At 37.3% G+C, this 25,077-nt stretch overlaps 1 protein-coding gene across 2 annotated transcripts in view; it reads right to left on the bottom strand.

Moving 5' to 3' along the window:
* Positions 1-1,136: 1,136 nt before the first annotated feature.
* PEX7 (peroxisomal biogenesis factor 7) overlaps positions 1,137-25,077 on the bottom strand; it is a 78,639-nt gene continuing 54,698 nt past the window's right edge. Inside the window, exons 8-9 of one of the 2 annotated variants that reach the window (XM_059889762.1) lie at positions 21,206-21,305; positions 1,137-2,813 (exon numbers count right to left, since the gene is read on the bottom strand). In XM_059889762.1, the coding sequence (XP_059745745.1) occupies positions 2,745-2,813; positions 21,206-21,305 (169 nt within the window). In that variant the 3' untranslated portion in view covers positions 1,137-2,744. 2 annotated transcript variants of the gene reach the window in all.

Below are 25,077 nucleotides of genomic sequence, written 5' to 3'. Positions count from 1 at the left end.
GGGATGAAACTCAAGAACTCAGCTACCAGGAGACAAATTCTGATTTTCCAGACCTAGAGGGAAGGACTGGCTGTCCTCTCAAAGTCCAGAGGCTGCTTGGTTTGTGAATTAGTAAGAATTCAAAAATCTTGTGCATTCTCTTTCAGGATAGAATCCAGCTCCTTTCCCTCTAGCTTGACAATCTTAGCTCAAGGAACTCACTGAATAAATGTTCCTCCACCCTCCTTCAGATTAACAGACCCCAAGCACCTGAGGTAAGTATTATTCTAAGGTATTCTGAGGTAAGTAGTGTTCTAAATAGCTCTAACATCTCCAAAACAGAAGGGGGTGGGGGGAATCGAGAGGGATATTAGTTTTTAAATTACCAGTGTCTGTTTCAGATGATACATGGTAAATTATTTTAATAAAATCTCTTGCATTTTAAAAGGAAAATAAGTCATTTCCTTTCACTGTAAACATGATCTGGGTTAGGTATTTTAGAAGGTCTATTATAAATTCTGCCCATACAGAGCTGTGAACCTGCTTTTACTGAGCTGCATACACTTGGTTCAACAGTTTGTCTTTCTTACGGAGGGAGGCAACACAAAAGCAGTTTATGAACTGACCTCATCATTGTGCCAGCTCTAAGGACGTGCTTGAGCACCTTGGACCTTACAAGACAGTCATGTGAAGCAGTGTCCTCTCTATGGGGGCCTCTCAAAAACAGCACTGATTGGTCTAAGAACCAAAAAGAGTTAATACTTTCTGTGAGACCATTCATTCATTCGACAGATATTCACTGAACACTTTCTGTGTGCCGGGCATGGTGCTAGGGCCAAGCCAGAATGAGGTCCTTGCCCTCAGGCCTTGGCCACTGCATCCTGTACCTGACCAGACTTCCCATTTACACCTCCAGTAGCAACTTTCTAAAACTTATTCTTAGAATACATATATTTTCAAGCTCACGCTTTGCTCCACTTTATGTTTCCTTTTGTTTTTTTTTATTTTTGTATCTTGTAAGGCATCTTGTTTTTCTGTAGAAACTGGGAAATACGTAAATTAGACAATATACATATATTTTATTTTTGTTCTGATAACTACGAATGTATTTTTCTCTTTAAAAATTCTCAAAAACTTGTTAAAAATTTAATGACAGCTTTGGCATTTGTAACATTTTTAATTTATTCATTTTTTAATTGAAGGACAATTGCTTTACAGAATTTTGTTGTTTTCTGTCAAACCTCAACATGAATCAGCAATGTCAAAGTGAAAGTTGCTCAGTCATGTCCGACTCTTTGTGATACCATGGACTATACGGTCGATGGAATTCTCCAGGCCAGAATACTGGAATGGGTAGCCTTTCCCTCTCCAGGGGATCTTCCCAACCCAGGGATGGAACCTAGCTCTCTCACATTGCAGACGGATTCTTTACCAGCTGAGTTGCAAGGGAATCAGTCATAGGTGTACATATATCCCCTCCTTCCTGAACAAAGTTGTCTATTCTACTACTTTTTCTCTTTCAACCTAATTTTTTATGGATCATCACACCTTAAGGTTTTTCAAGACCTAAGGAGGCAGTGAGGAGGGTTTATGGCATTAATTAGGATATTTCATTATTAGTTATGAATTAACTATTTCATTACTTAGTTTTAAGGTAATTTCCTGAAACCTTTGTAGGACCTAAGACTTTTTGCCCAGTGACCAGTTTTTCAAAAATCTGATTATAGAGAAATAGGAAGAGAGAAATATAGGGTCATGGGTATAATATCTAAAAATATTTGAATAAAAGTAAAATACATGTAAGCTCTTAACTCTCAGCATCTTTTTTTTTTTTTTAATAATTTTATTTATTTATTTTTGGCTTGCTGGGTCCTTGTTGCTGTGCAGGCTTTTCTCTAAAGTTGCAGCGAGTGGGGTACTCTCTAGTCGTGTGCACGTTTTTTAATTGTGGTGGCTTCTCTTATTGCAGAGCACAGGCTCTAGGCATGTGGGCTCAGTAGCTGTAGCTCCCAGGCTCTAGAGCACAGGCTCAAAAGTTGTGGCACACGGACTAGTTGCTCTGCAGCATGTGGGATCTTTCTGGACCAGGGACTGAACCCGAGTCTCCAGCATTGGCAGGCGGATTCTTTACCACCAGGAAAGCGCCCATGTTCTTATGTATGACGGACACCAGGCCTTGAGAGAATCTCATTCATTCTGTGTGTCAAGCACGTAGTAGATGCTCAATAAATAATCACTGAATAAATCTGCAGTTACTAGAGCCCTGTTACTATAACCATAGATGTATCAATATTATATAGTGTTATACATATGTACTGTATTAGAAAAAGTAACCTTGGTAGGGGTGTCATAGAATCATAAATGATCAAGAGATACCGTTTTTGTGATTTTTATCAATAGCAGTCATTATATTTTAAATCAAAAATGACAAATTAAAAGTGAAATATATCACTATCAATATAATCTACAGAGCTCCCATATTTTAATCCATTTTATAATAGGTTATACTTTAATAGATACTATAAGATACACCATATACCATAACTTCAATTATTCTTAAGATTTTTAAGAAATATGGCTTATGTACCAGGCTTTAAATAGTGAACCAAAGTCTTTATCAGCTGCCTCAAAATTGATTCCAAAATGAATTAAAATTTGAAATATGAATAGTATATAAAAACATAAAATCTATAGTATCAATAACTTATTTCCTGCTAAGCAGTTCTTCAGTCAGTCTCCTTTGCTTCTGAATGAAGAAGCTTGTCTCAAGCCAGCATGGTAAGACAAACAGGATCATATATCTTTATTGTTTCATCCCAAGCACAGTCAGCCACCTGGAAAACAAAAAGGAAGTGAGAAGAAACAATCCACAAACATTCAAAACTGGGAGAAAAAAGCCTAAGTCACTTGGAGTGTAAGTAGATCATCCACCACTGAACAGATCTTTAAATAGGAGGAACACAGGAACACATTTCTGGAAAAAAGTCTATTTTCCCTTTTTAAGATACACTTTGGGGCTTGTTTCCAAGTGACTAAAGTTGCCTGTAAGGGTTTCCCACCAGAGCTACATAATTCCCTACAGGTCCTGAGATAAATGTTGAAAAGGTACATTCCTAAACTGTGAACCAAGACACCATACCAGCTATTATGGGGATAAAAGAGAAGGAAAAGCATAGTGCCTGCCTTCAAAGAATGGCTCATTCAAAACCAAAAGTGGAAAGTGCTCTAATAGACTCTCAGGGAAGCAATTCTTTGACTCTAGCTGGGAAAGTGTCAGAAGATTTCACAAATGCCATTGCATTCACACTGGCCCTCTTTAGGGGCAGATATAAGGTAGACATAGACATTCAAGTCTAAAAAGTCACATAAAAACATGAAGGGAAAATAGTTCAGGGTGCTCAAAAATGTGTGTTAAAAAATTGGTAAGTATAGCAATATCTCAGGGTATAAAATCAACTGTATTTCTGTATACCAACAAGAGAAAATTTTTAAACTGCGAATAAAAAATTCACTTAGAATAGCATCAAATAACAAAATACTTAGAAACACATTTAACAAAAGGTATGCAAAACATCCACCCTAAAATGCAGCTGAGAGAAATTAAAGATGGCCCAAATAATGGAAAAGATACCATGTTCATGGGTTCGATATTTATTAAAAAGTTAATTTTTCCCCTAAATGATTTATAAAAAATTCATAATCCCAGCAAGCTTTTTAATAAAAATATAGAAGATGACTTTTAGTTTATGTAGAAAGAGGATCTAGAATAGCCACAAAAATTTTGAAAAAGAACAACAGAGTTGTACTGTTTACACTACTGAAGTCAGGACTAATCATAAAAGAAAAGCAATCAACACAGTGCAAAACTGGATAAGAATATACAAACAGATCAAAGGAACAGAACACAGCTCTGGAACAGACCCAACACTTGGACAGCTGCTTTTTAACAAATGTTCCAAAACAACCCAATAGGAAAAGAAAAGTCTCTTCAACAAATGATGCTAGAACAGGATGGCCATATGGAAAACATAAGAATTAAAGCCCAACTTTACACCAGAAAACAAAAGTTCATTTAAGATGGATGGATCACAGACTGAAATATAAAAGCTAATGGTATAAAGCTTTTAGAAGAAAACACAGGAGACATATAGTCTCAATCCGAGGGCAAGCAAAGATTTTTTAAACAGGAAGTAATAACCATAAAGATTAGATAACAGACTCAATCAAATAAAACTTGTGATCATCCAAAGACACCACTAAGAAACTGAATAAGCAAAACACAGAGTGGGAGAAAATTTTCACAAAACAGACATCTGGCAAAGAATTTGTATCCAGAATATATAAAGAATTACTATAACTCAGTAATAAAGACAACCCAATTAAAAATGAACAATAGACTTTATTAACAGATTAAAAACATATAAATGATCAACAAGCACATAAAAACATTGAATAATCATTAGGCATCATGGAAATGCAAATAAAAACCACAATGAGATACCACTACATATGCACAAGAATGGCTAAAATTAAAGATGTGCTGTGCTGTGCTTAGTCATTCAGTCGTGTCTGACTCTTTGTGACCCCATGCATGGAATGTAGCCCGCCAGGCTCCTCTGTCCATGTGGATTCTCCAGGCAAGAATACTGGAGTGGGTTGCCATGCCCTCCTCCAGGGGATCTTCCCAACCCAGGGATCGAACCCAGGTCTCCCACACCGCAGATGGATTCTTTACCATCTGAGCCGCCACTGAAGCCCAAGAATACTGGAGTGGGTAACTTATCCCTTCTCCCGACCCAGGAATCAAACTGGGGTCTCCTGCATTGCAGGCAGATTCTTTACCAGCTGAGCTACCAGGGAAGCCCCCAAATTAAAGACAGACAACATCAAATGTTAGGAGGGATGCAGAGGAGCTGTCACTCTCAAGTGTGTTATGTGTGTTAAGCTGCTTCAGTTGTGTCTGACCCTTTGCGACCCTATGGACTGTAGCCCGCCAGGCTCCTCTGTCCATGGGATTCTCCAGGCAAGAATACTGGAGTGGGTTGCCATGCCCTCCTCCAGGGGATCTTCCCAACCCAGGGATGGAACCTGTGTCTCTTATGTCTCCTGCATTGGCACACCGGTTGTTCTTTACCACTAGCGCCACCTGGAAAGCCTGTGTTGGTATAACCACTGTGGAAAACTGGCTGTTTCTTATAAACACACACCGAGTGATTTCACTCCTAGAGGGGCTTCCAACAGAACTGAAAACATTTTTACAAAACAGTGTATATAAGGATATCCTTAGCAACCTCATTCACAATAGCACACAACTGGAAACAAGCATAATACATACAAAAGAATGGCTGACAAACTAGTAAATTCAAACAATAGAACGATGCTAAGCAACACCACGGAGGGAACTACTGGTGGTGGAGGGAGCAACATGGATGAATCTCACAGACAGTGAGTGAGTGAAAGAAGACAGAAACCAAAGAGCACATATAGGAGATGCCATCATGTAAGTTCTAAAACAGGTAAAACTAATCTAAGGCAAAATAAAAATTAAGGAAATGGTTGTTTTGTCTTTTCAACTGGAGGGAGGTATGGGGCCAGGGAGAGTCTGGAAAGGAGAACAAGGAAATTTGAAAGGAAGATGCAATTGTTTTGTATTGAGATGAGATGTAGATTACACAAGTGTATCTGTTTGTCAAAAACCTATATATAAGATTTGTATATTTCAGTGTACAAAAATGACACCTAGAAACAGTAAGAATAATAATGACAATAATAAAAATTGAATGAGGACATGAGTTGAGAAATAAACAAAACAAGAATGTTGGTAATTGTCAAATCTGGATAATGGAATTGTATTATCCTATTGTTTACTTTCGGAGAAGGCAATGGCACCCCACTCCAGTACTCTTGCCTGGAAAACCCCATGGATGGAGGAGCCTGGAAGGCTGCAGTCCATGGGGTCGCTGAGGGTTGGACACCTACTGAGCAACTTCACTTTCACTTTTCACTTTCATGCATTGGAGAAGGAAATGGCAACTCACTCTAGTGTTCTTGCCTGGAGAAACCCGGGGACAGGGAAGCCTGGTGGGCTGCCGTCTATGGGGTCGCACAGAGTCGGACATGACTGAAGTGACTTAGCATAGCATAGCATTGTTTACTTTCTATACATTCGAAATTTTCCAGAAGTAAGAGAAGGAAATAAAAAAAATGTAGACAGTAACATTAAGGATGAAGCAGCAAGAGAGAGATTTGACCAAAGTTATTTGAACTATATTTCCGGTCCTTTAATGGTTGCAAAGATTGAAAGTTACAAAAGGGAACTCAAAGTCTCAGTCAGTCAAATTACCTGGCTGTCACTATAGAATACAGGAACTGCAGATTAATCAGAACTTGAAGTAAAGTGAAAGTTGCTCAATCGTGTCCAACTCTTTGGAATACCAACGGACTTTACAGTCCATGGAATTCTCCAGGCCAGAATGCTGAACTGGGTAGCCTTTCCTTTCTCCAGGGGATCTTCCCAACTCAGGCATTGAACATATGTCTCCTGCATTGCAGGCGGATTCTTTACCAGCTGAGTCACAAGGTAAGCCCAATCAGAACAGATCAACTCCTTATCATTCACTAACAATATCTCAGCTCATAATTCAAGCTAGAGAAAGCATTAGAGACCTTTTAATCAAACTTTTTAAATTTAAGCATTAAAAACCAGACTCTTCAAGATTTGGTTGCTACCTACTTCTGTTTCTCAGTGTACCAGACTCACAAGCTCAAATCCTGGCATCTTGCTCATGCCTCTGTGCTCGTGTGCTCTCACTGATCCCCTCCCCTGAATAACCTTTCTCCCTCCCTTCCTCTCTGGCCCTTATCTTGCTTTGCCTGGAGATGACACCTCTTTGCAGAAGAATCCATTTAAGCATTACCTCCTCTGGGAAGTCATTCACTGTACCTATAATATATCAGCTGTGCTTATTTATTAACAAGTGTTTCCAGCTCTTTGAGGGCATGGACCATGTTGTGCTATAACTTAACAATGATTCAATAAAGTTTAGCTCAAAGAATGAGTTTTATAGATTAAGACCGCAGAGCTTAACTTTTTCTCATATTCACACTACGGCAGCAGAAGTGGAACCAGAACCTAACACTGCTGAGTCTGTTCACTGAAAACCGTGGCCTCACAAAAGGCTGATCAATACTCATTATCTGCCTAATCCTGCAACTGTAAATTTTTATACTCCAAGACACAAAGATTATTACACAAATTTATTTGTCTCATTTATGTATATAGTTTTTCAAGTGCTGGGCCTTTCTGTATGTTGTGTCAACTATTACAGAAAAGAGAATCAGAGAAATGAGACTTAAGCTTCTAATATAACATATCTGTAACTTATGTTTCTGAATCCTTATTTAGCACTCTCAATCCAGCTTCTTACCTACTAAGAACTTATATATATATATATATAACTAACAAATGTCAAGGCCACTGAATCAGCAAATGTTTATAACTCTATACACTAAATTAATTGATAATATGAAAAAGAACTAAAATTGCAAGGATACAGAATCATGACTAGATTATGGGCTTCCCAGGTGGCGTGAGTGGTAAAGAATCCACTTCTTAATGCAGGAGATACATCAGACATGGGTTTGAGCCCTGGGTCGGGAAGATCCTCTAGAGAAGGAAATGGCAACACATTCCAGTATTCTTGCCTAGAAAATCCCATGGACAGAGGGCCTGGTGGACTACAGTCTATGGGGCTGCAAAGAGTTGGATGTGACCAAGCATGCATGCACAGCCAGTATTCCTGCCTGGAAAATCCCATAGACAGAGGGGCCTGGGGGGCTACAGTCTATGGGGCTGCAAAGAGTTGGACGTGACTGAGCATGCACGCACAGCCAGTATTCCTGCCTGGAAAATCCCATGGACAGAGGGCCTGGTGGACTACAGTCTATGGGGTTGCAAAGAGTTGGACGTGACCAAGCATGCAAACACAGCCGTATTCCTGCCTGGAAAATCCCATGGACAGAGGGGCCTGGGGGGGCTACAGTCCAAGGGGTTGCCAAGAGTAGGACATGACTGAGCACACATGAATAGATTGATTCAAATTAATGCAAACACTCTTTACCCATTAACTAATTAATTAACTAAAATTAATTAACTATTTCATTAAACCCCATCTAGTGCTGGGCTTCTCCAGTGGCTCAGTGGAAAAGAATCCTCCTCCTTGCTAATGAAGGAGACACAAGTTCAATCCCTGGGTCTGGAGGATCCCCTGCAGAGGAAAATGGCAACCTATCCCAGTATTCTTTCCTGGGAAATCCGTGGGACAAAGAAGTCTGGCGGACTACAGTCCATGGGGTCACAAAAGAGTCAGATACAACTGAGCGACTAAACAACATCAAGTGCTGTGAATTTTAAAAAGCTAACAAGTAAAAATAATAATAATAATAAGGTAAGAAAGAAAAGCACTTTACTAAACTAACAAGGCTCCAGATTCTCTAAGAGAGGCAATGTAGAGACGAGACTTCCTGATAAAGAAACGTGACCATGAGGTCACTGCGGGTCCGCAGTGGGGCACTCATTAATTACCATCACAACTCCAATGGCCTTGAAGGGACCACGTAGTTCTATAAATTAGGGTAAACAGGGCTTTTTCTTAATGTCCCATGCTACCTATCTGAAGCCAGCCTAAAAGACTTTGCTAAAAATTAGGGTTAACAAAAAGACCAAAAAATAAGTAAGTAAATCAGATGATATGGTAATAAATACTCTTGTTTTACTGGATGAGATCCACCCATTGCAGTAGCTCGTCCAATACAGCAAAGAGTCTTTCCCAGCCCTGGTCCTGCTTCTCCGTGGCAAAGCCATCTTTCCCTCCCACCCCCAGGAATTCACTCCTGAACACATAGACTCCTTCAAGGCCAGATGACTCACGACAGAGAATGGGAAGACAATAACAGGATATCTCCTTTCTCATCTACCGAAGATCCTCTTTCTCCATTTCAGGCTCCTATACGAGGACTCATTTCTTTGCCTGTTACCTTGCTGTCAGGAAAAACTGTGAAAGGTTGCAATCCGCAGATAGACTGCTGGGTGTTCTTGCAGTGGAATGCTGGCATTGTTCTAGAGCCTCACAGGATTACTGGGATCTATAGGGGTCTTATGCCTTCCACTGGCTCTGACTGGATTATTTTACAACTCTAAAGTTATAGAAAACTGACAGTAATCAAATGATTCTCAGCCATTAAAATTGCAAATGAAGGCTGTCCTATAGAGACACAATCGATGCCTTGTCCTGTCTCCTGAGAGATGATTCTAATCATTAAGTGTTACTGTCCATGGATACTGACTAGTTCTGCATCTATTAGTAAATTCACTCTCACATTCATCAGCTGCCTATATGTGTTGGTTCTTTGGTTCCTTTGAGCTAGCTGTAAAATCCTTCACAAGTTACAAAAGGTCTTTGACACATGTTCATATTATACTTGTATGAGAGCCATGACAGCCATATTGAAAATTATCCTTGAATATGGCCACAGAAAAGCCATTTCATTAAAAGAACAAACATGAAATGGGAATAAGGGGCTGATAATCATCTAGAAAAAGGAGACTAGGAATAACTGCTAAAACGGGATATGAAATTGAGCTCTATCTACACATTTTGGCAGCAAAGGTGAAAAAGGCAAACAATAATCTAAGATACACAAATACAATGAATTTACCAGTTCATCAGGGGAGATAAAGTCTTATTTTCTAGAACTTGACAATAAGAGAAATATATAATAGACCCCTGTCACAAAAAGCAATATAATGCCAAAAGAGTAGATTTAAGAGAGATAAAAAGTCAATCTTCAGAAGGCTGCTTTAAAAATAAACATCTCAACCCTCAAATAAGACAAAAGCACACTGTTAAACTTTAGTTTCTTAGAGGCATTTCTACTGTGCAGTGGTCTCAAGCTTTGGCGTACATTAGAATAGCTTCCCAGGTAAAGAATCTGCCTGCCAGTGAAAGAGATGCAACAGACGTGGGTTCAATCCCTGGGTCAGGAAGATCCCCTGGAGTAGGAAACAGCAACTCACTCCAGTATTCTTCCTGGAAAATCCCATAGACAGAGAAGCCTGGCAGGTTACAGTCTATGGGGTCGCATAGAGTCAGACATAATTGAACGACTGAACTGAAAACCTGTGGATGGGGAACCCATAGTACAGAAGGTTTATTCTGTATCAATTAACTGGGCTTTCATCCTGTGCACTAACCTGGAGTTCTGAGGAAGTACTTTATTTGCAAGAATTTTTGGTTATCAACTAAAAGGAAATTTAGCATTATTGAAAAAAATCTTTCAAAGGAAGATTTATCTTCTGATCTTGAGGAAAAAGAAGAGGTTAATTTGCCACTAATAAAATGGAAAACACCCCGTGCCATATTTTTACATTTTTATTTAGAATCTAAGTTTCAAATCTGGAAGGCTGATATGTGACGGGAAGACAGTAAGTTGTGAGGAGGACTAAGAAAGAAGACACACTGAACTATCTTTAAAGAAAATCACTGGTCTTACACCTGAAGCATTCTTAACCGAAAGTTTATGGAGCTTCCAGACCTGATTCTCCATAAGTAAGAATCCAGAATTTCTACTTGAACACATTACAAAATTCTATTACTCATTTAAACTATGGTGAATAACAGTATTTTTGTGTTACTTATTTTATTTTAGATTTGTACCCTGGTGAGTTCTAAATGGGTTAGAACAGTTTATAGATAGACCCACAGGGCCAAATAAAGTAAATACAGATTTAAAAATATCTGTTCTAAAGGGAACAAATGGGCAAAATCTTTCAGGTGTCAAAGCTAATCATACATCTGCATAATAAAATTGGGCTCTTTGCTTCACAATAACTATGGAGAAAATGAAAGTATTCTGGGTAATATAGCTCTGTTTTCTAACAACATTCGCATATGGATGGAAACACTTTTGTACAAGTACACCTAAACAGGATTTTTTTTAGAGTCATTGATTATGTGTCTTGGCAGAATCTGGAAATTATACCCACTATCTTACAATAACCTATAATAGGATACAATCTGCAAAAATACTGAACCACTATGCTATACACCGGAAACTACCACAATGTAAATCAACTAATACATCAGCAACAAAGAAAGAACAAATGAGGAACTAAAAAGTTCTAGCTTAAAGGCAACTAAACTGCATTATAAGTCCTCTGACAAAACCCTTAATGTTTTAAGAGAGGCTTTTTCTGACTCCTGACTCCCGTCTAGGATTTCTGAAGGCTGGCTGCCAAGGCCGACCTTGTTTGACCCTCTCCTCTGAAGGTGAGTGTGCATGTGGACACCATAGCATAGGCTGACCTCCAGGCTCTGCATTGTCTGCCCGGGGATATTCAAGCGGAAAACTATTTCTTACCTTGCAGGCTCCCATTGTTGTACAGTTCATCCCTATGTCCTCTAAACTTCCTTTAATCTGAGATCAAAACACCAACCTTTTCAATAAAACTCAGAATGAAAATTATCATTACAGGAAAAATGGTTTGTTAGAATATTTTATATTTGTTTAATGTAAAATTGAAAGAAAAGATTAATCTTTTTCATTATTATTTTTAAAAGCTCTTATCTTCTAGAGCAGTGAAAAATAACCAATAAGGTAAGAGCCCATACAAACATCTGTTTTTTGTTAGTTCAATTTTACTCTGAACAGCGCATTTGATATTTCTAATTTTAAGAGTAAGCACATTAATTAGAAATATGAATTTCTTGATATTATCCTAGCATGTCAATTTCTTTAAAACATGTAAAGAAGCATTCTTGAAAAACAGAATAGAAACTTATTATCTATCAAAAAAGCCTATTAATTTCTGAATTCAGCTACAGCATATACATCATGACATCGTACATGGAATGCTTAAGAGCAACTGTATTAAATATTTTACCATTTTCTATGTGTAAAGTACTGGGCTAAGTTCCACAGTAGACCCAAGGATATTAAAGAAACAAATTCAGTCAATAAGGAGTTTATAATAAAAATTTATCACTGATGGATCAAGTAAGATGTGTTATAAACCATCGTCAATAATAATGGTCCTATAAATGCAAATTTTGGAAAACATTATAATAAAAACATCAGACTTTATATACGTGTGTAATTTATAAATGATTTATATTCCTAGTTTATCAATGTTGTCCATTTTATTAAAATGTTTACACATGCCATTGATAAGGTAATTTATTTCAATTGATTTAATATGGGTGTTAATATAACAAAGACATCCTACAGATCAATTAAAAGGTTTACTTTACTGACAAATTTTCCATTTCTTATTTATCATTATACTCTTTCCTCTCAATTTTGTGTACAATTGTTTTTGCCCTTGGGAAATTTGTTTAATCTATTATAATTATCTGTATGATAATTATATATCTTTAGCAAAAATGGACAAGAGAAATAAGCAGAGGAATGTAAAGAAAATGAAAGAAATCACAAAGAGTCAACTCTAAATTTTAAAAAGCAGCGCAGATAGTATATTGCAATGTATTAAACTACAGACTAAAGAAAACACGTCTTATTTACTCAACCAGCTTCCCAAAGGAAGTGACTGCAGAGAAGAATGTAGTTTATTATGTTAATCAGCATGGGGTTTAAGTAAAGGTAAGAAAGTGTATGCAGGTCAGGAAGCAACAGTTAGAACTGGACATGGAACAACAGACTGGTTCCAAATAGGAAAAGGACTACGTCAAGGCTGTATATTGTCACCCTGCTTATTTAACTTATATGCAGAGTGCATCATGAGAAACGCTGGGCTGGAAGAAGCACAAGCTGGAATCAAGATTGCCGGGAGAAATATCAATAACCTCAGATATGCAGATGACACCACCCTTATGGCAGAAAGTGAAGAGGAACTCAAAAGCCTCTTGATGAAAGTGAAAGAGGAGAGTGAAAAAGTTGGCTTAAAGCTCAACATGCAGAAAATGAAGATCATGGCATCCGGTCCCATCACTTCATGGGAAATAGATGGGGAAACAGTAGAAACAGTGTCAGACTTTCTTTTTTTGGGCTCCAAAATCACTGCAGATGGTGACTGCAGCCAATAAATTAAAAAAAGCTTACTCCTTGGAAGGAAAGTTATGACCAACCTAGATAGTATATTGAAAAGCAGAGACATTACTTTGCCAACAAAGGTCCATCTAGTCAAGGCTATGGTTTTTCCTTAGTGGTCATGTATGGATGTGAGAGTTGGACTGTAAAGAAGGCTGAGCGCCGAAGAATTGATGCTTTTGAACTGTGGTGTTCTTGAGAGTCCCTTGGACTGCAAGGAGATCCAACCAGTCCATTCTGAAGGAGATCAGCCCGGGATTTCTTTGGAAGGAATGATGCTAAAGCTGAAACTCCAGTACTTTGGCCACCTCACGCGAAGAGTTGACTCGTTGGAAAAGACTCTGATGCTGGGAGGGATTGGGGGCAGGAGGAGAAGGGGACAACAGAGGATGAGATGGCTGGATGGCATCACTGACTCGATGGACGTGAGTCTGAGTGAACTCCGGGAGTTGGTGATGGACAGGGAGGCCTGGAGTGCTGCGATTCATGGGGTCGCAAAGAGTCAGACACGACTGAGAGACTGAACTGAAGTGAACTGAAGAAAGTGTTGACTAGTATACTAAAAAAAGGGTCTTTTCATTCATCCACTCATTAATTCATTCAACATTTATTCAGTACCTACATATCAGGGAGTTTATGTAACTTCTGGCAAGGGGCTGGCACTCAAATATTTACTGAAGCAAAAAAAGGGAAAGGAGAGAAGGGAGAGAAGACTTTGGCCAGGACTTGGAAAGGCAGAGATACTTTGCACAAGCAGAAGTGGAGGACAGAGTGGGGAACAGTGGCAAACACATGGAGATAACAAATAATAAAATATAATTGGTATAAAATAGGGAAATTACATAGGATAGTGAGAAGTTAAATCAGATAGCAATACAGATTACATTGAATCTTGAAAGTAAGATTAACAGTTCAGACTATTCTGGAGGTAATAGGCTGCCTCTTGAAAGGTTTCTGAGAGGACATGATGAAGAGGACAATTTAACTATGTTGATTTGTAAATTAAAACTAGTACATAACTAATATGGCAGACAGTTAATGGTCAGAGTCCTTAAAGAGCAGTCACAGGAATGGCTGACCATGTGTTCCAGATGAGAAAGATCTATTAGGAGGCAAATGGAGTATCTTTTATAAGATGAGAAAGATAGCCACAAGAAAAAAAGAGAATATTCTGCTGCAAGAACATGATGTGTCTGTTCATTTATTCCAGTCATTTTTTAAGGTCCCTTAGTAAAGGTATATAATTTTCTTTATCTAGAGTCCTGCACATTTAAAAACTTTTATTTTTCTATGTATCATATATACCACATACACAGTTGTTGCCATGTAAAAGTAATTTTTCTATTTTACTCTTTAACTGATGATTATACGTATCCACATGGCATTCATTTTTTATATATTTTATTGCTTTTTATTGAACTCATTATTTTTACTGGGTTTAAAATTGAGGTTCTTAGATTATAACACTTGACAATTGTATGAAGTACAAAGATAAAATTTTCTACCTTTTAAAATTTTTCTACCTTTTATATTCCATTTTGTTTTCTCCTATTACTAACTGGTGACAATTTTAGAACCATGTTGATTAACAGTAATAATGGTGGCAAATCTCATCTTGTTCTTGCCTTCAATGGGGCCATTGATGTATTTAAGGTCAAGGATTAAGAAAAAATCAGATTTGCATAATGCAGAGCTCTGCCAATAAGCAGCACTGAGAAATCAATAGAATGATGGAAAGAGCTTAGAGACCGGTTAGGAGATGATTGCAGTCATCCATGGCAGAGATACTAATAAATGCTTATCTAAGGCAGCAGAGCTAGAAGAGTATGGCCCACATTTCAGAAATATTGCTAAGGAAAAATCCATAAGCTTGATGCCCACTGAATTTTAGGGGTGCAAAGAGAAACAAGAAAACTAGGATGGTTTCCCAGGTCTTGAGTCTGGCTCCAAGGTGCAACATTCAGTTCAGTTCAGTCACTCAGTAGTGTCCGACTCTTTGCGACCCCATGAACTACAGCATGCCAGGCCTCCCTGTCCATCACCAACTCCCGGAGTTCACTCAAACTCATGTCCATCGAGTCGGCAATGCCATCCAGCCAATGCAACATTAGGAATATTGAAAGAAAAGTAATGAAACATCTGTTGAGATCACACAGCAAAAGCAATTGGACAAATAGGTCAAGCATCACTGACATATAATTAAAGGCCAGCTTAGAGAAGAAGGTGTGGGAAAGTAAGAGGACTAACACTTGTATACTGGAGAACATCTGCTTTTGGAAGGATGGTAAGGAAGAAACTGGCATAAGAGATGGAGATATTTAGCAAAGAAGTAAGGAACAACTGGTTAGCATGGTTTACATTAAAGCAACAGGAGGGGAAGATTTTTCTTTTATAAAAATTATATAGCTAAAAAAAGAAAAGTCCGAGAAAAGGCTAACTTGGTTTTCAGAAGCTTTTACTGGTGACCTTTTGGGGCTTAACTTCAATTGAACGATGAAAGGAAGACAGGTACAGGGGCTAAAAAGAGAGTGTTGACTTTGAGAAGTAAAAGCAACAGTTAAGCTACTAATTCTTGATGTCTAATAATAGAAGAGAAACTAAATTTACTGGTAGGAAGGTAAGACAGTGGGGTCAACTGAGTTTTGAAAATACAGAAAAGAACTGACTGGAAATCTACAACAAAATCCCACAGTGGATTATTGAGGAAGCAAAGATCTGAATGAAAAAGCCAGTGAGAAAATTAGGAACCTAATGCAAAGGGGGAAGAAACAGAGCTGAACATAAATATTTTGAGGTCATAGAACTGAAAGAAGACATTCATTCTTGTCTGTTTATACAATAAGGTAGGAGGTAAGGACAAATGTTCAGAGTGTTAATGATGTCGCAGAAGGCTGAGGGAAGATATTGTGGAGAATGGGCTGGAAAATCAAAAAGACTTCAGAGGCAAGTTGAGTAGGACCAAGAGCCTAAATGAATTTTTTTTTTTTGAAAAAGTAACTTGCTGGGTGTTGTCAGCATTTTTGCTTGTTTTTTAAGAAGCAATGCACCATAGTCTAGAAAAAGAAAAATGAGTAAGAGAGTGAACGACTGATTCAGGAAGGGAACCCAGAAACAGCAGAGGCTAAGGTGGGAACAATTTCAGAACCTCTCACTGCAAGGGCTGTTCAAGGAGTGCAGGGGCAATAGAAACAGGATTACAGCAAGACCCTGCAGAGCTGGGCCAGGGGAAGGCTTTGTGGCTGGGGGAAAACAAGCACTTGTTATACAATTTTAAGTTAAATGTTACACAATTATGAAAGCCTCGAAGAGGCAACAACAGAGCCTAATGCCTGAGAACACTGGGCGCTTCTGGCACCTGTTCTTTTCAACTCTAAAGCCGGTCTATGACAGAAGCACAAAATACCACTTCAGACTAAAGCTGAACAGGACATGTATATCCCATCTACTGACAACGCTAGTTGTCTTCTAAAATCTGATTTTCCAATCTCATACTGAGAGTTTTAAAATATTTTATCTACTGTCAACCTTTAAACTTGGTATCTATGATTGTAGGACTAGGGATCTCAATCAAAACATGAGCTGAATGTTGTAATGATAGCCTAATACTTGTTGGTTTTTTATTATTTTATTTTAACTGAGACAGAACTGACATGTTAACATCAGTTGCAGGTATACAGCATAATGATTATATATATATATATATATATATATATATATATATATATATCTTATACATATATATATACTTACACACAGAGAAACAAATCTAACCATCTTTCACTGACACCAAATGAAAATACACAAAATTTCTTCTGCTTTATTTTAAGGAAAAATCTTGTTTCCCTGGTGGTTCAGACAGTAAAGAATCTGCCTGCAATCCCATGGACAGAGCCTGGTGGGCTACAGTCCCTGGGGTCACAAAGAGCTGGCCACATCTGAGCAACTAACACTTTCACTTTCACACTTTATAGTACCTACATGTTCATGGACAGACTAGAAAATTCACTCATTAAAGATTATGACTACCAAGGACTGATATTTTGGAGTCCCGGAAGATAAATGCATACATGTGATAAAATCACAACAATGAAAACCATGTACACAAAATGACTGGAAGAGTATTTACCTTTGGGAAGGAGACAGGGGGTGAGATTTGGAAGGAAGCATGACTAGGCTTTTTGAGATGCTGGTAGTGTGTTCCATACTTAACCTAACTGGTTGTTACACAAGTGTAGTTACTTCTTGGTAACTTACTGAATTACACACTTAAAATACGTGTGTTTTCCAATGTATGTATTACACTTCAAATAAAAATTCCTGGAAAAAGGCTGAAAAGAAATAAGTTAATATGGTATAATACAGATTCTTTCTAGAGTGGCAAAATGATGGATAATCTTTATTCTTTCTTCTAAATATTTCTCAATTTCATCAAAGGAAAAACTATATATTTATTAAACACACAGATGAGGTATCTTGGAATGAACTAGTAATGTCTGCTTTTTAAAAAAGAAATAACTATCTTCCAAATGCATAATGACACATAAACCTATACCCAGCTTATAAATACTAAACTAAATATCAATGAGCAGAATTGATACTGAAGAGACAAAGTCAGGGATTCTAAAAATACATTAATACAGAAAATTCAATTATACCAATGGACATATATTACAGGTCTAGAATCATTAGCCTGAAAAGAGAAAAAGGTTTCCAATTTAGAAATAATAAGGGTAAGAGAGAAAAGAGAAAATGCCAGGACTATACAAATCAAGATCAGAGGGAAAAAATTCTAAGAAAAATGTTCTGAAGTAAAAGATGATTTCAGCCTGGTTAACAAGAGGGCATGGAGTATTTCTTAGCAATTATCCTTAAAGAATGACCCCAGACACTTATTTGTCAAGTTTTAAACTTTTAAAGACAAGACCTTACACTCAGTCAGAAAGAAAGGAGGTTATAATACAAGAATGTCTTTGGATCTCATTTTTCAGATCTCTAAGAAGGGAGAAGCTAAAAAGAAAATTATAAATACAAGAAAAATCTCTTTTAAGACAGGGAATATATTAAAGCACGGAAGCCCAAAAGTACGTCAGCAAAGTCTCGTAGCTGTTAGAATCAACACAAGAGATGACAGGTTTTTGAAAGAAGATTGAAAGGTACTCTCTAAGAGGTGAGAGAAAACTACTTTCTAAGAGAATAAACTATGAACAAAGAGTGAAATTAAATTAACACGCAATCAGTAATCTTGAATACATATATATGAGAATAAAGGATAAATATATGTTAAAAATAACTTAAACTACCAACAAAAGGTTAATGTGGTAGATTTTAAATGGTTACCAATTCTTTGCACCTACTTCCAACAAGAGGTGGAGTCTCTCTGTCACTCTGAATCTGACCTGGCCTTGTAACTTGCTTTGCAACAGAAGGAATGCTGTGTGACTTTGAAGTCTAGTCCTGAAGACACCTTGCTATCAGCCTCCTGGAAATCTACAACTGCTAGGTAAAGAAGCCTGGGCTCATCTGGAGACACCTGGCTCAGAAGAAAACCAGTGCTATACTCTATGTATCTGTGTGAAGCCATCTCAGATCACACAGCCCTGGTTAAATCACTAGATGACTGGAGTCACGTAAGTGACCCCAGGTGAGATCACAGAATTAATTGTAAGCAAAGAAAATTGTTGTTTAAACTACTAGCTTGTAAGGAAGTTTGTTATATAGCAAAAGATAACTGAGATAAGATAAGTGAGAGAAAGACAGGGAGGTGAACTAAGAACTTGATGCTTATTTCCCCTAGAAGGGAGTTTAACGTTATTTGGTAAAACTATACATTAATAATATAAATAAAACAAATGCCTGCATTAAAATGTGATGATTTTAGATATGCTCTTTTTAAAAAAAATGTTGGTTTTAAAAAAACTTAGTTTGCAAGTAAAGTTTAAAGTCCAAGACAGAATATAAATAAAGGGAAAGAGATAAATTTACAGGGAGAAGAAAAGTATAATCACTGAAAATGTTAAATCATATGAAACATCTAGCAATTTATTCTGAATCTTTCCATCTTTCCATCTCTAGTCATACCTATGGTTTGTTCTCCCACAATAGCCAGAACGATCTTTAAAAACACAAATCCCTGGACAGCCATGTGCAGTAAGAATGAAACCGGACCACTATCTTACACCATAAACAAAAATGAAAATGGATTAAAGATTTGAATGTAAGACCTGAAACTATAAAACTCCTAGAAGAAAACATAGGCAGTAAGCTCCTTGACACTGGTCCTAGTAATAATTTTTTGGCTCTAACTCCAAAAGCAAAGGCAATAAAAGCGGGGGAAAAAAAAAATCAAGTGGGACTACATCAGACTAAAGATTTTGCCCAGTGAAGGAAATCATCAAAACAGAAGATAACCTACTGAGTGGGAGACTATGTTTGCAAGCCATATATCTGATAAGAGGTTACTACTCAAAATATGTAAAGAACTTGTATAACTTAGCACCAAAAACAAATAATCTGATTAAAAAATGGGCAGGAGAAGTGAATAGACATTTTCCAAAGAAGCCATACAGATGGCCAACAGGTATAATACATGAAATGGTGCTCAACCTCACTATCTATCAGGGAAATACAAATCAAAACCACAATATCACCTCACACCTATGAGAACAGCTCTTAACAAAAAGACAAGAAATAATTAGTGTTGGCGAGGATGTGGAGAAAAGTGAACCTCTATATACTGTTGGTGGGAATGCAAATTGGTACAGCCACAATGGGGAAAAAAATGAAGATTCCTCAAACAATTAAAAATAGAACTACTATATGATGCAGGAATTACACTTCTCGGTATTTATCTGACGAAAGTGAAAACACCAGTTTGACATTTGGCACTCTCCAAGACCTGGCTGAGGAGCTGCTGTGCCTCACGGATGCATATGTACTGCCTCAGGCCACAGGCTGGGGATTGTAGAGATGGGTCAACAGAAATATACGAGAAGGAAAATATCTAATTTAGGGTCCCTTTTTGGGTATTGTCATGGTTCAATAGGCACATTACAACATTTTTATAAACTGGGATAGCAAACAGGTATGATTATTTTATTAAAAACAGCTTCTGTGATAAATGTTTTTCTCAGAAAAGGAACCAGTATATTTAAAACACATTGTATTTACGTTAAGGATCATACCATTTTACTCATCACTATTTCAACTAAGTCATTTTCAAAGCTATTCTAATGCTAATGAGAATATTTTAACGTACAATGAGAATATTTTAAACTCAGAATTATGTCTTGAACTTCTAAAATAAAAATAAACCCGTGTATTCATTTAAATTTAACCACACTGTAATGAGAAACAGAATTTGCTTTGTGTTTAACTTCTAAAAGTTCTCATAAATGCATAACTTCTTAGTCATACAGTAGAATTTCCACATATTTTTTCAGTAACAGGATGGTATTTTCACATAGCCTGCATTATTAAAGTATCTTATCACTCAACGTAGTCAAGTGTTTCTGATCTGAGTTTACAATTTCCAAAACTGAAACTGCTTTATTAAAAACCTGAAGAATATTTTAAAAAGTCCTCAAGAAAACAAAAAGGGGAAAATATGAAGTTTGGTAACTAAAACAGTAGCCACTCTCCTCTACTTTGTTCCCCATGCGGAGCCTCTCTTCCGACCTGGGAGGAGGTGAGGGACACAGTCCTGAGAGGGTAATGGCGGCCCTTAATCTCGACTGCTCAGCGGGCAGCTGAATCCAGGACTACACACGCTTGACTTCCATCCGCCTGTGGGGCCAATCCTCCCGCACTCCATTCTTCTCCTGTTACCCTTTCCATTAGCAGAGTCTACAAGTTAGGCACAATAATCTGGGGGAAGTTTCCTTTTCCTCTCAGCAAAGTTAACCCTTCGAGAGGAGAAAAGTATGTCAAGTTTCTGGATACCTCTTCTTCCCTAGTATTTCAAACGCTCAAGTTTACACAGCGAAAAAGGTCAGGTTTCTTAAGTAAATGTACTTTACCTTGCCCTAAAGGCAGGAATTTTGTTCATAAAAGCAATGCATGCCACACGTAGAGCTATTTGTAAACTGTATGGGTAGGAAAAAATATGAGGAGATTGATCCATTACCTGAGTAGGACTCTGAAGACTTAAATCTAAACCACAAGTAAATTCTGTATGATGTTCCACTGTTTCAAGAAGAGGGTCAGGCTTTGAAAAGTTCCAGAATCTGTGAATATAAAGAAAAAGAAATAATTTAAATATTAAAACTACAAAAAAACTTTACGAAAAAACAGATATTAAACATAGCAAAGATTTTATCAAAACAGGCTCAACCAAACATAAATGCAGAGCCCCATTACTAATCTACATAAAAATCTAATAAAGAAAAAAATGTGTTTTCTAGTGTATATAAAAAGACAAAACCCAAATGGAATTATTAATCAATGCACTTCTGTAGAAGTTTATTGTATTCCCATTAGTATACTTTATAGGCCAGAAGTAAAACTGTCCAAGGACATTTGAGATGAGAGATACTAGGCTTTTTTAGCAATTCTAAAAGCATTCATGGCTGTAAAATAAGGATATTGGATTACATGAACTCTTAACATTTTGTGTTTTTAAATACTACTTCATTTCTCAACAAGTGACGTGAACAGATTGTAGGTTTAATTTACATTTCAACAGCAATTCAAAGTCTTTAAAAAGAATCTGTTCTCTTATGAAAATCTCTGTAATTCTGAAATTATCTTTTTTCTGAGGCAGGGCCTTTCTTATAGATTCCACATCAATGTAATTTCTAGAGGCAAGAAAAACTGAAATATGTTTTCCTCGGCCAAAATGAAATATTCTATTTATCCTCTATAGACTGGAAGTGGTAATATTGATCATAATATATCTCTGATTTCTACTATACAGAGAAGAATTTTGTCCTGTTCTCAATGCACAAAATAGTACTTTATGTCTGAAGCTTTATTTGCTCATCATCTTCATTATTTGACTCTATACACACCACAAAAATGGCATATTCAGAATCACAGAGTCATACTAATTCAGCTTGCCTAATCATCTACAACATGGGACACACTGAAGGTTTAGCAGATCTCTTTGAAAGAGAGTAAATACACAGAACCAACAGTCAGTTTGTTTAACCTGGTGGTATTATTTCCCTAATAAATACAGAGTTGGTCTTATTAAGTTTGAAAAGGACTGTTGCTATGGATAATCCACTGTGGGGTACCACAGAGACAATGAATAAACAGCCCATTTATCAGATCACTGAAATCTACACAATATTTAAGGAGAGTCATTTTACTTTTGAAAAATATCTTGTCTAAACAAATGAGGGTACAGGCTGTGGTCTTTCTAAGAAATTATAATAGCAGTCTCTGATGTTTTTGAGTATTTGTTCATTTGGATCTAGAGACAGAATTGTACTGAAATCTAATTTTCCAGATCTTGATAATGTTTATAAACAAAAGTAAATATATAATTGTATAATTTCATTCATGAAACATGGTTATTCACTGATTTGTATTATTTGAGTCAATAATCAAATGATTTTGTACATACACACTTTGTTCCAAAAAATGTTAAAATGGTTTTTAAAATATGCATTTAATATGGCAAAAAATGTATAAGTTAAAGGAAAAGTAGGGATAGGAAAGTCAATTCAAACCTGTAATGAGACTGGTAAAAAAATATATATATTCATGAAGTTGTATATACTTGACAGGAAGGACCTTGGGATGCTAAGCCTTTCAGCAGTCAAAGCAGAATAGGAGACAAGACCAGGACCTGAATTCATAGTGTCTACATCCAAATTGCTCTTGGAAATTTCAGAAGGAAATTCATCCTTGGGAATTCACATTACCTAATCCTATACTTGGGTAATGAAGGCATTCTCAACATTCCTTAAGGAAACACAGAGATGTTTCATGGGTTATTCCTCATGAGTCAACAGCATCATACCAAACGGTGGTTTAGCAGAATCCTTCTACGGGAAGGTCATTTAATCCAGGTAACAGCTCTCTGACTTCATTTGAGATTTATATTTATTTTCAATAGAATGAATTAAATACAAACCATAAAAATGGTTTTAGAATTTTTTTTAAAGATAACAGGAAAAGGAGTACGTCAAGGCTGCATATGTCACCCTGCGTATTTAACTTCTATGCAGAGTACATCATGAGAAACGCTGGGCTGGAGGAAGCACAAGCTGGAATCAAGATTGCTGGGAGAAGTATCAATAACCTCAGATATGCAGATGACACCACCCTTATGGCAGAAAGTGAAGAACTAAAGAGCCTCTTGACAAAAGTGAAAGAAGAGAGTGAAAAAGTTGGCTTAAAGCTCAACATTTAGAAAACTAAGATCATGGCTTCTGGTCCCATCACTTCATGGGAAATAGATGGGGAAACAGTGGAAACAGTGGCTGACTTTATTTTTCTGGGCTCCAAAATCACTGCAGATGGTGACTGCAGCCATGAAATTAAAAGACGCTTACTCCTTGGAAGAAAAGTTACAACCAACATAGATAGCAATATTAAGAAGCAGAGACGTTACTTTGTCAACAAAGGTCTGTCTAGTCAAGGCTATGGTTTTTCCAGTAGTCATGGACGGATGTGAGAGTTGGACTGTAAAGAAAGCCGAGTGCCGAAGAATTAATGCTTTTGAATTGTGGTTTTGGAGAAGACTCTTAAGAGTCCTTAGGACTGCAAGGAGATCCAACCGTCCATCCTAAAGGAGATCAGTCCTGGGTGTTCATTGGAAGGACTGACGTTGAAGCTGAAACTCCAGTACTTTAGCCATCTGATGTGAAGAGCTGACTCATTAGAAAAGACCCTGATGCTGGGAAAGATTGAGGGCAGGAGGAGAAGGGGACGACAGAGGATGAGATGGTTGGATGGCATCACTGACTCAATGGACATGGGTTTGGGTAGACTCCGGGAGTTGGTGATGGACAGGGAGGCCTGGCATGCTGCGGTTCACGGGGTCACAAACAGTCAGACATGACTGAGCAACTGAACTGAACGTGGATTTGTTTATACTCTCCTGACAAGTTTCTGGAAAACAATTTTTATTGTTCTTTTGTTATTTTAAGCCAGTTAAAGGATAAGGCAGCACTGAGGACAAGACAGGTGGCCTTAAGAAAATTTGGTAACTAATAAGGGCACGTGTGTGAAATCATCCAACTTTAGCTTGAACAAGTGTGATAGAGAAAGTCACACATGCAGGAGGGCTGAAATTCTACTCAAAAAGTCAGTTTGAATTTGCTCTAATACACAGTTTAATGGGCGGTCATGGCCCCACCCAGTTCCACACCACAGATTCATACCATCCTAATTTTAACATAGGAGAAACTATCAAGTATTACTGTGCATTTTGCAAAACCCTCATGAAACAAATGCATGCTAACACTCTACGGTTATTATTTGGTGAAAGGTGGGCTAGTCTAGTGAATGTCATAATAGCATTATTGACTATTACACCATTTCACAGCTCCAATGTAATTATGAAATTATGTAACATATAAAGTGTATATTACAGTGCAAAAACAATGAGACATTCATTCCTAGCAGAATGGCTGACTAGGTGCCTAGACCAATACTCTTGCTGGAAAAAAAACCCAAATCCTACATAATACAGAAAAACAAACAAACACCAGAAAAACTTCATAAAAGCATCAGCAAGGAACACTCAGGTAAAAACCATGTCAACACTGAAACCCAGAAATGGATGTGGAACAATGAAGCCAGTTTTTGCCTTGAGAGGATCTGCTAAATAGAGAGAACCAAGCTTCAGATTGAATTAATATTAATAATTTTCACCTAATTAAAATGTCTTAACAAAAACATCAAGTTGAATACAGTAAACTGCATAAGCTAAATCAGTTGAGAAAACCAAAAGTGGAACAATGTGACTATACACTGTAATTTCTTAATCGCAAATGGCTCTTTCAATAAATAACAGAAAGAAATGTATTTTTCTTCATTCCCACC

This window comes from Bos taurus, chromosome 9 (assembly GCF_002263795.3).
Source record: "Bos taurus isolate L1 Dominette 01449 registration number 42190680 breed Hereford chromosome 9, ARS-UCD2.0, whole genome shotgun sequence".
Classification (NCBI taxonomy): domain Eukaryota; kingdom Metazoa; phylum Chordata; class Mammalia; order Artiodactyla; family Bovidae; genus Bos; species Bos taurus.
Note: the sequence above shows the minus strand (reverse complement) of the source record. Positions and strands in the feature narration are given on the sequence as shown.